Genomic DNA, 14,894 nt, shown 5'->3' on the forward strand with positions numbered 1-14,894 from the left:
TACCTCCTTTCTTGTCTATCCATCTTTTCTGAATATCAGTGAAAAAAGGGGGGTTGGAAAAATGAATAAAAAAAAAAATACCGAGCAAAACGAGGAACTCCCTCTTCGCGAGGGGGTAGAAAATTATTCCGGTAAACACGAACGGTAATGATAATCTACCATCGTATTTACGACTGTAATAAATTCGCTATGACAAACGGAAAAAAAGAAAGAAAGAAAGAAAGAGAAAAGGCAGAGGGAAAGAAGAAGAGGTATTCCCGAATTAGCATGTATTCAAGATTTTATTTATTACAACCAGCCATGATTACTTTAAGTAGTCATCCCCTCCTTGTATTACGTAACGTCGTTCCACCCCCCCTCTGAATCCGAAGCAAAGCGACTGTGTAACGGAATTCCAGTCGTTCGTAAAATTTTCGCGAGGACAAAATCGAGTGAAAATAATATTAAAACGTACGCGATATTGTGTACGCGCGCGTGCGTCTGTGTGTTTTCTTTTCATTGCGATTTATTTTATTTCACGTCTGGTTGCAGAGGAAGTATTCGGTTCGAACGAAGCTCTCTGGTTCTCGCCCGATGGTACTCGACTGGTTTTCGGACACTTCGATGACACGGAAACACCGATAATGAATATACCCTTTTACGGATACCCGGGAAGTCTGACTTCGCAGTACACGTCGGCGATACCGATTCATTATCCTAAGGTAAGAGTTTGAAAATTGTGAGAAAATTAAATTCTTCGACTGCGAAATAATTCATCGTCGCTTCGATATAGTCGAAAGCTACGCTCGGTCGTCCCGACGAATCCTCAAAGGTTTTCGTACATAAAACAGATAGAAGAGATTAATCCGTTCGAAGTGATTTCAAGGGTGCTAATACCGTTGCATTTCGCCCCCATCCGTCTCCCGGTGTAATGGAGTTTCTATCCTTGAGTTAGGTAGGCGGTGGTCGCGCTGCTTAATCAACGAACGATTTGCATATTTATAAGGGTAGTTTTCGTCGGTGCAGCGCATAAGTGAACGTATATAACGCTGGCGGTTAATTCTGGAGATTCGCTGTACGATGTCGATCGAACGAGATATCCTGCTCACCTGCGATATCGAGTACTTTTTTGAAATTATAATTAAGTGTTTCCAATTAGCACCTGTCTTATTTTGTTATTTTTTAGTTTTATTTCTATTCTTTTTTTTTCTTTCACTCCTGCACGAAATATCCTCCCATTGTTCCTTATCCGCCGAATTAACTGAGGTATGTATAATAGAGTGCCGGCGATGCGGGCGTCAAATTTTTTTTATATCGTCTTTAAAATTAAGGGGCGCGTATATTCATCAAACGCTCGAGGAAAAAAGTGGCACAAAATAAGAGAAGGTAAGACAAAAAGAACATCTTTTTATATCGTGAAAGAACCTGTGGTGCACGACCATATATTTCTGAAATCTTTCATCTTGATATTCGTTATGAATTCGTTTTTTTATTATTTTATTTAATTTTTTTGATTTCCGTTTTTCTTCTTTCCCCGTTTTTCTTCTTTCCTTGATCTTTTCTTCTCATTTTATTATCGCGAAAAGGCGACCAAAAAAAAATCGCGAGACTTTCAGGAGTGGATTTTAAACGATTTTCAGCGATAGGACGTGCTCGCGTATATAACCCGCATGAATATAACCATGCCTTTCGACCTCCGGTATATATCTTTTGTAAAGCTCGTGCGGCAAAAGAGTTTCGAAATGATTCAGAAGACCAGAAAAAGATAAGCCGAGTTATACGTATACCTACCCTTCCACGTCAAGACGAAAATGAAAAATGAAAAACGTAAAACGCAAAAAAAAATAAACAGACAAATAAATCGCACACGTCATAAGTCGATCGCCTGCGCACCCGACGATTTCTTAAGATCAGAAATCTGTTTCGTTTTCGATTATTTCTCGCGTTTTATCGTTCCGATTTCTTTCCATTTCATTCGCCGTGTGCGTGTAGTATATTGCGTGTAAATCTGATTTGTCGAAGACTATAGGATGAGCTTTTGGGTGGTAGATATCTCGATGACATAACTTCACGTAACACAGGTACGCGTACGCACCTACACATTTATGTTTCTACGCTTCTATGGGCTCGCTAATCCGACCACGAAAACGCGCGTGTTATATAGAATTTCAAAGTCCAAGAGCAAATTCGCGTGTCTCAACGTAAATTTTGAAGGGGATGAGGGGAGGGGCAGCGATAGCAGTGTAGTAGCTATAGATACGTTAATCCAAGCGTTGAATTTGCTCGACTGTGGAGCTTTGCCGCTGCTGTTGTACAGCTTTGAAACTCAATATACAGAGAAATTAACACGTGCAATGGTGAATGAATAATCACAATGATTCACGCGCTTTCAAATAGCTTTGGATCAAGTACGCGCCGCCCCAACAATTTTCACCGAATTATATATATATATACGTATACACTCTCTCCTGATATTCCGACTCGCGTGGCAAATTCAATTGGTTATATAGTATATGTACGTAGTTTGAAATTTTTTATGCCCTTTTATCTTGACTTAATTGATTTTTTAACTGTTTTAATTATTTATTTATTTTTTCTTTCGAACTTTTTTCTCATCAATGAAACGAAGAACATGTATACATTCTGACGGAAATACCGATTCATTGAGTAAGTTTAGCAAGGAATGAATCCCATCGAGAAGTCTCAATTTATCACTTTTCGGATTGAAAAATTGGCGATACCTTTATCAAGTTCATAGATAGATTGATTTAGCTTTCAGATTTTGATTCCAGAGATCAAAATACATGAGAATAGCCTAGAAAAACCGGTTGGAAAAAAAAAATATTGATTTTTTACTCCAAAATCGAAAAAACTCCAAAAGGATTTTTTCGATTTTTGAGCCAGAAATGAAGTATTTTTAAAATCGATCGTAGGGCACTTTTCTGACGTATTTTGACCTCAGGAATTCGAATCTCGAAGAAAAATTGACCTATCTATAAAATTGACCGAGTTATCGCCAATTTTCAGCTTTTTGGGGCCAAAAATAAAAAATTGATTTTTTAATCTATTTTGACGTGTTTTGAGCTCAGGAATGCAAATCTGGAAGAGAAATTGATCTATCTGCGAAAATGACCGAGTTATTCTCATTTTTTCGCATTTTTTGGTACAAATTTGAGAATATCTCGAAGGGAAAAAATCGTAGCTCAATTTGGACAACGGATTCGTGTTCCTGAGGTCAAAATACGTAAGAAAAGTGCCATACGATCAATTTTTAAAAATAAAAATTTTTGGCCAAAATTTGAGATTTTTCCAAGGGGTACCCCTTACGATTTTTTCAAATTTTCACCAAAAATTTTTATTCTTAAAAATTGATCGTATGGCACTTTTCTTATGTATTTTGACCTCAGGAACACGAATCCGTTGTCCAATTTGAGCTACGATTTTTTCCCTTCGAGATATCCTCAAATTTATGCGAAAAAATGCGAAAAAATGAGCATAACTCGGTTATTTTTGAAGATAGATCAATTTTTCTTTCAGATTCGGATTCCTGAGCTCAAATTACATTAATATAGAATATAAAATCAATTTTTTATTTTTGACCCCAAAAAGCTGAAAATTGGCGATAACTCGGTCAATTTTAGAGGTAGATCAATTTTTCTTCCAGATTCGAATTCCTGAGATCAAAATACGTCAGAAAAGCATATTAAACCCAATTAAAAAAATGATTTATTTTTTGCTCGAAAATAGATTTTTTTTTTGGTTTTTCAAGAGTAATCTCACGTATAATCAGCTCCGAAATCCAAATCTAAAAGCCAAAATCATCTACTCGTGCAATCGAGCGAGTAATCGTCAATTATTCGCTGTTGGGAGCAGAAAAATTACAAGATATGTCGAGTGGTTTTATTGTTAGTTGTAAATCCACTTTGATTCGTCGCAATCCATGCATGGATCTAAATATTCGAATTTCTCGGTCTGCGAGGGAGCCCGAGCTTATCTGGAGTCAGGTAGCCACGGGCGCGCGGTTTGTTGTGGGGCGTCACCTCTGCTCAGCCCCGAAGGTGAAGTATCACAACAAAGCGCTACGTTGCTGGCTATGCTGACTCTAGCAAAGCTCGGTCTTACATCTCGTAACTTCGAATTCCATCGCCAAATTTCGATCATTCGTTCCCAGGATATCGTGAAAAACGTGACGGCACGTGTAACTAGAGGTTTCATATTTCGGCGCGCCGCACTCGAGCGCTCTCGATCTTATTCGTATTGCTACCGCTGCGCGGCGTACCGCCTCGTCTCTTACGCTCCCACCACGCTGAGCTTTCTCGCACCAAAATCCATATATAAAAATCATTGGGCAAATGCAGTCCGCGCGGAGTTCGGTGTTCAGCTCCGGCTCGCCCAATCACAAAGAAGTTCGCAACACATTATGCGACTTCCCATTTTTACACGTGTGTCAGGCATCTTGACGGCCGGCACGCGCCATCAATTCAAAAATAATTTATAGCTTTTGACTAGACGACGAGGTGTGAAATTCCTTTCCTTATTTTTTTTCTCGCTCCTATTGTTAGCAGGTGTCAGACGAGCTGTCATCACCTGATAAAGATCTTGTTCACACCTCGTAAATCGACCCTTTGATCCAGCCGGTCGGCGGCATTCCTTTGCAGTGATTTTTCTGCGAAATTCCATGTAACCGTATAAAAAAAGTAAATATATAATGTCTCGGTAGTTAAATGGTCGAGTGTACACTGAGCGAGATCAATTCTGTCCAATTCTGCCATACCAAAGCATAGGCCTTCAGTTCAGAATCAGAGGCACCGAGTGTACGATAGAAAAAAAAAAAAAAATCCACAAATATTTTTCTTTCCATGCCTTGCGTCATTTTACATCATGAAAAGGTGACTTAACAATTTATGCGTTGATTATCAATATTATTAAAATTATTAATATTTGAATTATATCTTTGTGAAAAATGAAGTATCTTCGAAATCGATTCGAGGACACTTTTCCAATGTACATACCTATTACCGATCATTAACGTTACTTCTGACGATATTCTCTCGTTATGTTCATCAATTTTGTACAACGTCGCGCGTCGTTGCATCACACCACGTCGTTTATCAATGTCAATATATTTGCATACCCCCAACGCGTATGAACATCGAAATCATACGTAACAGCTCTACTTTGCTCTACTTTACTCTATCTGAAAAAGCAATGTGAACTTACTGAAAACCGAAACGAATGAACGATAAAAAAAATTAATTGAAAAAAATAAAACAGCAACAAAAAATCTCACTCTACTCGTATTTTATTTATTTTCTGGACACGGTCGATGTTTCAGCTTTGGGGTTTTTTTTTTTCTCTTTTTTTTTTTTACCGCCCCGGACAGATTTACGGTTTGACCATTATTTCGTATAGAAGGAAAAGAAAAATGCGTGCGGTTCTTCAAACCCCCGTACAGCTTCTTCCCCAGAGAGTTCAATAAAAAAAAAAAACAAAAAAAAAAGGAAAAAATAAAAAAGAGACGAACGCTAAATTTCTAAAAATACCTGAACATTTGTTTTCTCTTCTGTTTAAATATTTTATCTCTCACATCAACGACGCGCATATTTTTTTTTTCTCACGTGTCTTTTCATTGTGCGTTATGCATTTTATTTTTCAGAGCGGGACCACGAATCCAACGATCAAACTTTTGTACGTCGATCTCGAGCTTGCGGCGAACGGAAACGTTACGTTGGTTGAAATACTCCATCCGACTCAACTGGATAACGTAGAACGGATACTAGCTGCTGTAGATTTTCCCACAAATAATCTCGTCTCGGCCACATGGATGAATAGGGTGCAAAATCAAGCCTACGTTCAACTCTGCGAACCCGCGATGAACGTTTGCGACACGGTAATATTTTTTCTGTTCTATCTGTTCGATGGTTTCCTTTTTTTTTTTTTTTCTCTGCGTTCCATCTCGCTTTGCAAAGGAGTTTCTACAAATGTCGTTATAATTCTTTACCTACGTTCGTTTAATTGGCATTTCAGGCGCTTTCCTACGTCGAAACAGCCGGTTGGGTGGACCAATTCGAGCCACCGATATACAGCAATGATGGAACTGCTTTTCTGTTGATTCTTCCCCAAAATCAGGGTGACTCTGGGGACTGGCGGCACCTGGTAATGGTGACAAATGCTACCTCCGGTTCCCCAGTCACAACCGCCCTTACCTCGGGCACTCACGTAGTTACTGAGATACTTTCCTGGGACGAAGCCAACTCTTTGGTGTAAGATAACAACGAAAGATATTTACCTCAGTGGATACATGTAATACATATACGTATACGTACGTACGTACGTACGTAACTCTGGAAATGTTTTCGACGAAAATATTTTCACACGACTAATTAATTCGCAAGAGATTGAAATTTGCGAGAACGAATGGAGACGACGACGACGACGACGACGACAACCGTGTTCCGGTATTTGAGCTCAAGGCCTACACCTCCTACTTGATGTGCAAAGTCACGGATCGGTGGCGTAATTTAACCCTTTCCTTACCTAGCGGTGGTCTTCCGTTTTCTCTCCATACCGTATATATATATACACGCGGATAGTAGGTATAGTAATTAGATTGCAGTTTGAGAGTATCAGCAGTTTAACTACTAATGCTTTGAGTAAACTTTACGTTAATTGCATTCAAGGTGTAGAGTAGAACCGTGTCAGCAAATTGTCGCCGTTTCTCAAACCCCCCTCCCCTCTGGTCCAAGAACGCAACCCCCCCCTCCCCCGACGAATACCCCGTCCGAAATTTCGCTTTTTGCACGGTGGATGTGTTTTTTTATTCGCCGAAATTTAATTGAAAAATTAATCATCGCCCGGCGCACAGCTGCAACGGCACTGTAGCGACCCCGGTCGTCTGATTTAATTCGAGTTTGTAACGTTGCACTGTACCGTTTAAACTTTGAATAGAAAATTATAACAAAGGTTCGAGTATGTATATATATATATGTGGGACCGAGGAACCACGAGGCTGACGAGTCAGTCTCGGGCGATTTCGTGTGACGACGCGGGGATAAGGGGGGTAATTTTCGGCAATGATTTCAGTATCACCTGAGACGGCACCTAGCCATATATGTAGCATACCGATTGTACCAATTAAATACAGCCTATTGCATATTACACCGATGTTTCACCCCTGCGCGGTCCACTAATCCCCCAAATTTGGGGGCTCAACCGGGATCTGCAGTGACTCGCGAGGTGAAAAGCTGGGTTGGTGAAATCGGAATAAGACGTGAGGTGAAGCGGTGGGTGCGATCGAGACGTGAATTGGGTGAAAAGATTGCTTTGAGAAGACAGTTGGACGGTTAGACTATTCATATGTTAGACGATGAGATGTGCAGTTAGGCAATGAGATGTGCATTTAGACGATGAGACGAATAAGTGATTGAAGGTGAATGAAAAACGCCGGAAATCTATGGACGAAAAACGGAGTGAGTGAGACGATAAAATTTGAAATATTAGACGTTAAGACGATTCGGTCTGTGTGTGTGTTACGGTGAACCTACGGGCAAGCGGCCATCATAACCCGCGGTGTTGATAGAGAACGGGAACAATACAGTGAGTGAGGCAGTATCCAAAACAACGAGGACAGTTGGTATACAAACAGGGCGAACCGAAGTGTATCTACCTGTCAAGAAATGCCGCTGCCGCGATCGGATGAGGAGTCAGAGCGGGATAGGCGCGCGAATCAAAGGGCGGTGGAACAGCTCAGCCGTGACCTGGAAGCTGCACATGTAGAAATTGAGACCTTACGACAGCTGCAGCAGCGTTCTTCCCCAAACAGGCTAACCGAGACTCTGAGGGCAGAGCTGGAGGAAGCACGCGCGGAAATTGCCGAGCTGAAACGTCAGCGAGACATTACCAGCGAGCCCGCACCAGATGAACAGCTGAGACGTGAGGTTGAGGAGGTCCGAAGACAATTGGCAACATTTGGAGTCGGGCGAGCTACCGCCGCGAACGACATGGCCAGCGAGGGGCCAGGAGGCCGCGGAACGGGACGACGAGAACCGGGAGCGATACAATTTAGAGACGTGGAGGGAACGATTCCTAAGTTCTCTGGGGATGACAGAGCGTTTCCAGTGGAGAAGTGGATAGGGCTGCTGGAAGAGAACAGTCGTTTATTTAATTGGACGCCACTGCAAACCTTGGTTTTTGCCAAAAAAGCTTTGGAGGGCACAGCAAGATTGTGGCTTGACGGGCAGACCACATTTGCAGCGTGGCATGAGATGAAGAGAGAGCTGATGGACGAATTTAAAACGAAAACGGACAGTAAGGAGATCCACGAGATGCTAGCGAACCGCAAGAAGAAAGACGACGAAACCTACCAGGAGTATATCTTGCAAATGAGAAGGCTAGCCAACCGGGTGGAACTAGACCAAGCTGTAGTGATACAATACATAGTCGATGGCATACGCGACTACGAGTCGAACAAAGTGATCCTGTACGGGGCGACCAACTTTACGGAGCTGAGAGAGAGGATGCGGCATTACGAAGCAATAAGGGGTAAGCTTTCGGTCAATAAGCAATCAACTAAGAAAGCTTTTGGTAAATCCCCAGGTGGAAGCGAGACCAGCTGCAGCGTCAAGAGTACGCCAGCGCAATCGACGCTATGTTATAACTGCGGCATGAGAGGCCACCTGAGTAAGGACTGCAGACACCAAGAGAAGGGCCCAAAATGCTTCAGATGCCGTAAGTTCGGGCATATTGCACCAGCTTGCCCTCAGATTGTAGCCAGTCCAACGGACACTCAGGAAAGAAACCCACCAGCAACGCTTCACATAGGGGCAGCCGGCCTTGACGCCTGCATCAAGAAGGTCGAGATCAACGGAGTCGGCGTAGAATGCCTGTTGGATAGTGGAAGCACCTACAACATACTGAGGGAAGATCTCCGCGACGAGCTTGGCCTCCATGGGTTGGACAGCGTAGAAGAGGAACTGACTGCCGCAAGCGGAGGGAAAATCCGCACGAAAGGACGATTGAAAGTGATGACGGTAATTGACGGGGTATGCTACCCGTTGACTTACAGGGTAGTGTCAGGAGACACTATTCCCACAAAAGCGCTACTAGGCGCAGACTTGTTGAACCACGCCGTGGTCCAGCTGAGCAAGCACGACGCGAAAGTCTGGCCAGGTGAGGATTACTTGTTATTAATATCACTCACTGATGAAATGTTTTCACATATCAGCGCTGATTGGCGGGATAAGGTCAAAAAACTCGTCGACGAATACCAACCGACGGGAGAAGAAGAGGTACCGGTACAGGTATCAATTGTACTGAAGGACGAGACGCCAATAGCATGCCGACCAAGACGCCTGGCACCGAGGGAGAAGAGAGAAGTCGACGCCCAAATAGATGAGTGGTTGAGAGGAGGAATCATACGCCACAGCATCTCCGAATTCGCTAGCGCTGTGGTTGTGGTCCGCAAGAAGGATGGGACGCCACGGATTTGTATCGATTACCGTCCATTGAACAAAGTAGTGGTGAGAGAACATTTTCCATTACCATTAATCGAAGATATGTTGGACAGATTGGCAGGGGCTGCAGTCTTCACTACCCTAGACTTGAGAAATGGCTTCTTCCATGTCAAGGTCGCGGAAGAAAGCCAGAAGTATACTGCTTTCGTGACGCCAACCGGACAATATGAGTTCCGAAGAATGCCGTTCGGATTCTGTAACTCCCCCGCCGTGTTCCAGCGGTACATCATATGAGAACGAGGCGATCCTAAGACTGAAACAGACGCTAGAAACGGCAGGCAAGCACGGCCTGGATATCAACTGGAAAAAATGTCAACTGCTGAACCGCCGCATAGAATTTCTGGGATACGTGGTGCAGGACGGGACCATTAAGCCCTCGACGAGGAAGGTTGCCGCCTTAACTGACTTCCCACGACCGTCCACGCTGAAGCAAATACAGAGCTTTCTGGGATTGGCAGGATATTTCCGGAAATTTATAAGGGACTATGCCAAGATCGCCAAACCCTTGAGCGATATGCTGAAAAAGGATCGAAGCTATGTTTTCGGAGAGAGGGAGCATCAAGCGTTCACGGAACTAAAGAAAGCTTTAACATCAGCGCCAGTATTGCAAATTTTCAATCCAAAATTACAGACAGAGATCCACACCGACGCATCACAAGAAGGTTATGGAGCAGTACTCCTACAGAGGTCACAGGGAGACCAGGAACTACACCCTGTGCATTACATGAGTAGGAAGACGACGGAGGCGGAAAGGAAGTACAGCAGCTACGAACTGGAGGTCCTAGCCGTCGTGGAGGCGCTAAAAAAGTTCAGAATTTATTTACTAGGCATACACTTTAAGATTGTTACAGACTGCTCTGCTCTCCAGCTCACTATGCGGAAGAAGGAACTTGCACCAAGAGTAGCACGATGGGGCATGTTGATGGAAGAGTTCGACTACGAAATAGAACACCGAGCTGGCACCAGGATGCGTCATGCAGACGCACTAAGCAGGGCCCCGACATGCCTGCTGATACGAGACGCATTTCTGGAGCGATTGGAGAGGGCACAACACTCGGACGAACACATTAGGACGATCGGACGATTGCTTGAGTATGGAGAATACGAAGATTATTCTATACACAACAACCTACTGTACAAGGGTGACCAACTGGTCATCCCTGAGGGCATGGAACAGGAGATTATCCAGAGGGCCCATGACATCGGACATTTTGGGGCCAGAAAGACGATGGAGCTGATTGCCCGAGAATACCGAATCGACGGCATGCAGGTAAAAGTTGAAAAGTACATACAAAACTGCATTCCGTGTATTTTAGGGAATCAGAAACGAGGTAAAGGAGAAGGATTCCTGCATCCAATCCCGAAAGAGGAGCTACCTTTGCAGACGTTGCACATTGACCACATCGGACCCCTACCCTCGACTAGGAAGAGTTACAGTTACTTGCTGGTAATAGTAGATGGATTCACAAAATTCGTATGGCTCTTCCCGACCAAAGCAACCGGGTCCAACGAAGTGGTGACCAAGATGTTGGTCCATCAGCAGACCTTTGGAAACCCCAAGAGAATCATCACCGATAGGGGAACAGCCTTCACAGCAGGGGAATTCGAGGAGTATTGTCAAAACCAGAGAATAGAACACCTGACAATTACGACGGGCGTGCCTCGCGGGAATGGGCAAGTTGAGAGGATCAACAGCATCCTGATTGGAGTCTTTACGAAATTATCTGTCGACGAGCCTATGGCGTGGTTTAAACACGTGAGCCGCGTCCAAAGAGCCATCAATGGCACCTATCAGAGATCCATCCTTTGTACGCCATTCGAATTGCTTTATGGCGTGAGGATGAGACAGCCGGAAGATCCCAATCTTCAAGAACTAATTGATGGGGAAGGGAGGAATAACTTCCGAGAATCTCGTGACGAGACACGCCGCCAGGCCAAGGAAGGAATAATGGCAATCCAGGAGGAAAATACCAGGACATACAACAGAAGGAGGAGAAGAGCCACCCCTTACCAGGTCGGAGACTTGGTAGCAATAAAGCGCACGCAGTTCGGTGCTGGCCTGAAGTTGCGGATTAAATTCCTAGGTCCGTACCGAATTCTCAAAGTAAATCCCAAGGACCGTTACGAAGTCACCAAAATTGAAGGGGAAGGCCCAATTAACACCACCTGTTCAGCTGACCATATGAAGCCTTGGAGAGGTTTCGTGGAGAGACCGCATACTAGCACAGCAGCGTCGTCTGAGGCAGACGACGCAGTCCAGGATGGCCGAGCTGTGGGACCGAGGAACCACGAGGCTGACGAGTCAGTCTCGGGCGATTTCGTGTGACGACGCGGGGATAAGGGGGGTAATTTTCGGCAATGATTTCAGTATCACCTGAGACGGCACCTAGCCATATATGTAGCATACCGATTGTACCAATTAAATACAGCCTATTGCATATTACACCGATGTTTCACCCCTGCGCGGTCCACTCATCCCACATATATATATATAGTTTTAGAATAGAGGAAGTAACTAAATGGCTAACGAGCCTACTTCAATCTTTGCAAGAACCCGTTTCGTGCTATATATATATATATATGTACCTACGCTCTTTACTATTCTCAATATATAAACTATGCACACAATGTAGCCACCTAAGTTCTAACTTGTAGCGAGCACCTTCCAAACTAAGATGATAAACTTTCGTCGCTGAGTATAACAAACTTTCATCTCACACCCCTTCGTACTAAAGGATATGCACAACCCAAGAGTTACCTTATACTACACCCATGCATACGAAAACCTAAGTATTATAGGGCATGGATAGAATACCAGCGGCTGAGGTTAAGGCTTGAGGTTAGCGCGAGGATGAGTTTATCTCGTAATTCAATATCTTAGGAGATAATGGTCACCCCCCCCCCCTCCTCCCTCCCTCCCTCCCACCCCCCTTTCCTCCATCTGGGGGTAAGGATAATATATATCGAGGGTGGGTGGAGGGTGGGAGGAAGGGAGGGCAGTCGCGACGACGTATACGTATCTGGAATGGGTTCGTACACCGTGGGTACGGTGAGAAATTTTGAGGGGACGGGAGAGCGTCGCTTGAACTTGAGAATTTCAGACAGATATAGGCGTCACAAACTAGCGAGTATTAAGACGGCGATGAGAAGTCTGCGAGATGGATGATGCCGCACAATTCAGAATGGATTAATTTGAACACCCCGTTCGTTCAACCGGTAGCATCGGTCTCGGCATTCGGAGTCTCGTAACCAGAACCCGCCCCGAGTTGAAAATGTGAACAGCCAGCGGTTAGAAAGAAAAAAAAAAAATCTTGAGAAATCAGATATTTTCAAACTCGCTTCTAATTTCCAATGGAAAGAAAAAATCCGTTGTATACGATCCCCTTTCTCTTCTTATTACTTTTTTTTTTTCTTTTTTTTTTTTTTTTAGGTAAAAGTTTGATCGTGAGAAAGCACGTGGGGAGGGCAGTTAGGTGTTAGATACGATCGTATTACCCGATAGAAAATAGAGGTGCGGAAGACCCGGACATCCGGGAATCCCGGGTATCGCTCCGCTCCATTCCTCTGTCAAATTTATTTTTCTCTTCTTTTTTCTTCCCCTCCGTCCCCCCCCCCCTCCCGCCGTCTTTCATACGGGACATAAGTCAAGAAAGTTATAGATACATACAGATATACCAGATATACCTGAAAATTTTTCGCGTGATATTTCAGATACCGCACCGATCGTATATACGTTGATAATTTATCGAACGTTATATTTATTTTTATTATTTCAGATACTACCTCGCGACGGCCCCTTCCGATCCGGCTCAGCAGCATCTTTATCGGGTGGATATATCGAGGAGGGAATTCAAACAGGAATGTCTAAGTTGCGGTGTAAAAAATACCAACGGGGATACCTACTGCCTTTACAACACCGCTAAACTTTCCAAGGATAATTCACACTACGTTCTGACCTGCGCGGGACCCGGAGTACCGGAAATATCAGTTTACGCGAAGGTGAGTCATTCGCGAACGATGTATTTTTTTTTTTTCGGTTCTGAATTTCTCCGGATCATATTCCGAAGGAGTTTTATGAATTTTCAAAGGGTGAAACGCGCGCGCGAGAGAAAGTAATGATCGGTGCAGAAGTGCGCGTGGGGTAGGGCGCGATGATAATGGTTTTTTCAAAAGGAGCACAGCTGAGGAGGCGGAAAATGAACGAAACGAAGGCGATACACTGTGGCAGTTCCATGCGGAATTTTAGCATTATTCTCTCTACCCCCCTCCTCTCCAACGTTTTTTTTCACCCTTCTCATCCTCTTTGAACTCAACCTCTCGTTCCTCAGTTGAATGGCGAAAGTTTCTGACCCCATTATTCAATTCTCAATTCAATTCAGACACAATCAAAATGCTCCTCGTCTCAAATCCATTGACAAGCTTCTACCTTAAATCCGATCCCCAAGAAAATTTTCACCCTCCTTTTCTTTTTATTGCTTTTTCTCTTTATCATTGTTATCATAAACCAGCTTCTTCTGTGATTCATCGTTCGTATATACCGATAAGATAAAGAGAAAATTATTCGTCGCATAAAAAGTTGCAATGTTCAGAATAAAAAATTTCGTGTTTTTAACCTCGTGCTTCCGCAAGCGCGGTCGCTTGATTGAAACTTTTTTTTTCTTTTTCTTTCCTATTTTCTTTCTCATTTTTCTCTTGCGAGCTTTCCTTCCGGCGTCTATTCTCCTTCTGTACTTATATTATATACGTAGATATATTTTTCTTGTGGAGTTTTTATTTTATTTTATTTATTTTTCGTTCTTTTTTCCAATGGTATAACTATACGGGTATTTTCTATGTGCAAATTAAAGAGTGCAAAAGTTCAAAGAAAATCCTCCAAGCTTTTAACGCGGAGGTTTTTCATCTCGGTATAATCATCGGATATTGCGGCGGGAATAACTTGCGGGAGTTGTTTAAAAAAATAACAAATCGAAATGAAAAAAAATAAAACAACGCAAAGAATTGAAGAAATATTGAGGGTAGATAAAGGATGGAAAAAAAAATCGTACAAACTAAGATCATAAGGGAATAGAATAAAATACGCGCGGATATACGTCGTTTCGAAAACTTGCAAACGTATCAGTGGTGGTGGTTGTGAATTGTTACGTTGTTCTTTTCATCAAGTTCGAGGTTCGGAATGCGAAACTAATTAGCAACCCTTCAACTTCGTACGTGATAAAAATAATAATAAGGCTTGCGACCGATCAACGGACTGTTGATAACTATGTTTGACATTTACATATTACGACGTTGATTTCATCCGCAATTATTCCATGTCGTGTACTCGTACACCAGTGTGCGAATATACTATACACATACATATATATACATGTCATAGAAGTAATTTCAAGAGTGGCGTCATCCAGA

The 14,894-nt window shown here is 43.2% G+C and overlaps 2 protein-coding genes across 14 annotated transcripts in view; both read left to right on the forward strand.

Moving 5' to 3' along the window:
• Positions 1 to 14,894, forward strand: part of LOC105686378 (venom dipeptidyl peptidase 4) — a 160,033-nt gene that overhangs the window by 133,807 nt on the left and 11,332 nt on the right. For all 13 annotated transcript variants that reach the window (XM_048652154.1, XM_048652143.1, XM_048652145.1 and 10 more), the window contains 4 exons: positions 532 to 701; positions 5,636 to 5,869; positions 6,007 to 6,242; positions 13,268 to 13,490. In XM_048652154.1, coding sequence (XP_048508111.1) covers positions 532 to 701; positions 5,636 to 5,869; positions 6,007 to 6,242; positions 13,268 to 13,490 — 863 coding nt within the window. The remainder of the gene's footprint in view (positions 1 to 531; positions 702 to 5,635; positions 5,870 to 6,006; positions 6,243 to 13,267; positions 13,491 to 14,894) is intronic.
• On the forward strand, positions 6,952 to 9,525 carry LOC125500229. Its single transcript, XM_048652161.1, has 2 exons — positions 6,952 to 9,147; positions 9,203 to 9,525. The coding sequence occupies exons 1-2, from the start codon at positions 7,656 to 7,658 to the stop codon at positions 9,292 to 9,294; spliced, it is 1,584 nt and encodes a 527-aa protein (XP_048508118.1). The 5' UTR covers positions 6,952 to 7,655; the 3' UTR covers positions 9,295 to 9,525.

This window comes from Athalia rosae, chromosome 3, assembly GCF_917208135.1.
Source record: "Athalia rosae chromosome 3, iyAthRosa1.1, whole genome shotgun sequence".
NCBI lineage: Eukaryota > Metazoa > Arthropoda > Insecta > Hymenoptera > Athaliidae > Athalia > Athalia rosae.

What these genes read in the sequence shown, in the direction of transcription:
- LOC125500229 (XM_048652161.1), top strand. Translation starts at nt 7,656, where the DNA reads ATGCCGCTGCCGCGATCGGATGAGGAGTCAGAGCGGGATAGGCGCGCG. An exon ending in CGACGCGAAAGTCTGGCCAG is followed by an intron (nt 9,148 to 9,202) that starts GTGAGGATTACT and finishes TTCACATATCAG; the next exon opens with CGCTGATTGGCGGGATAAGG.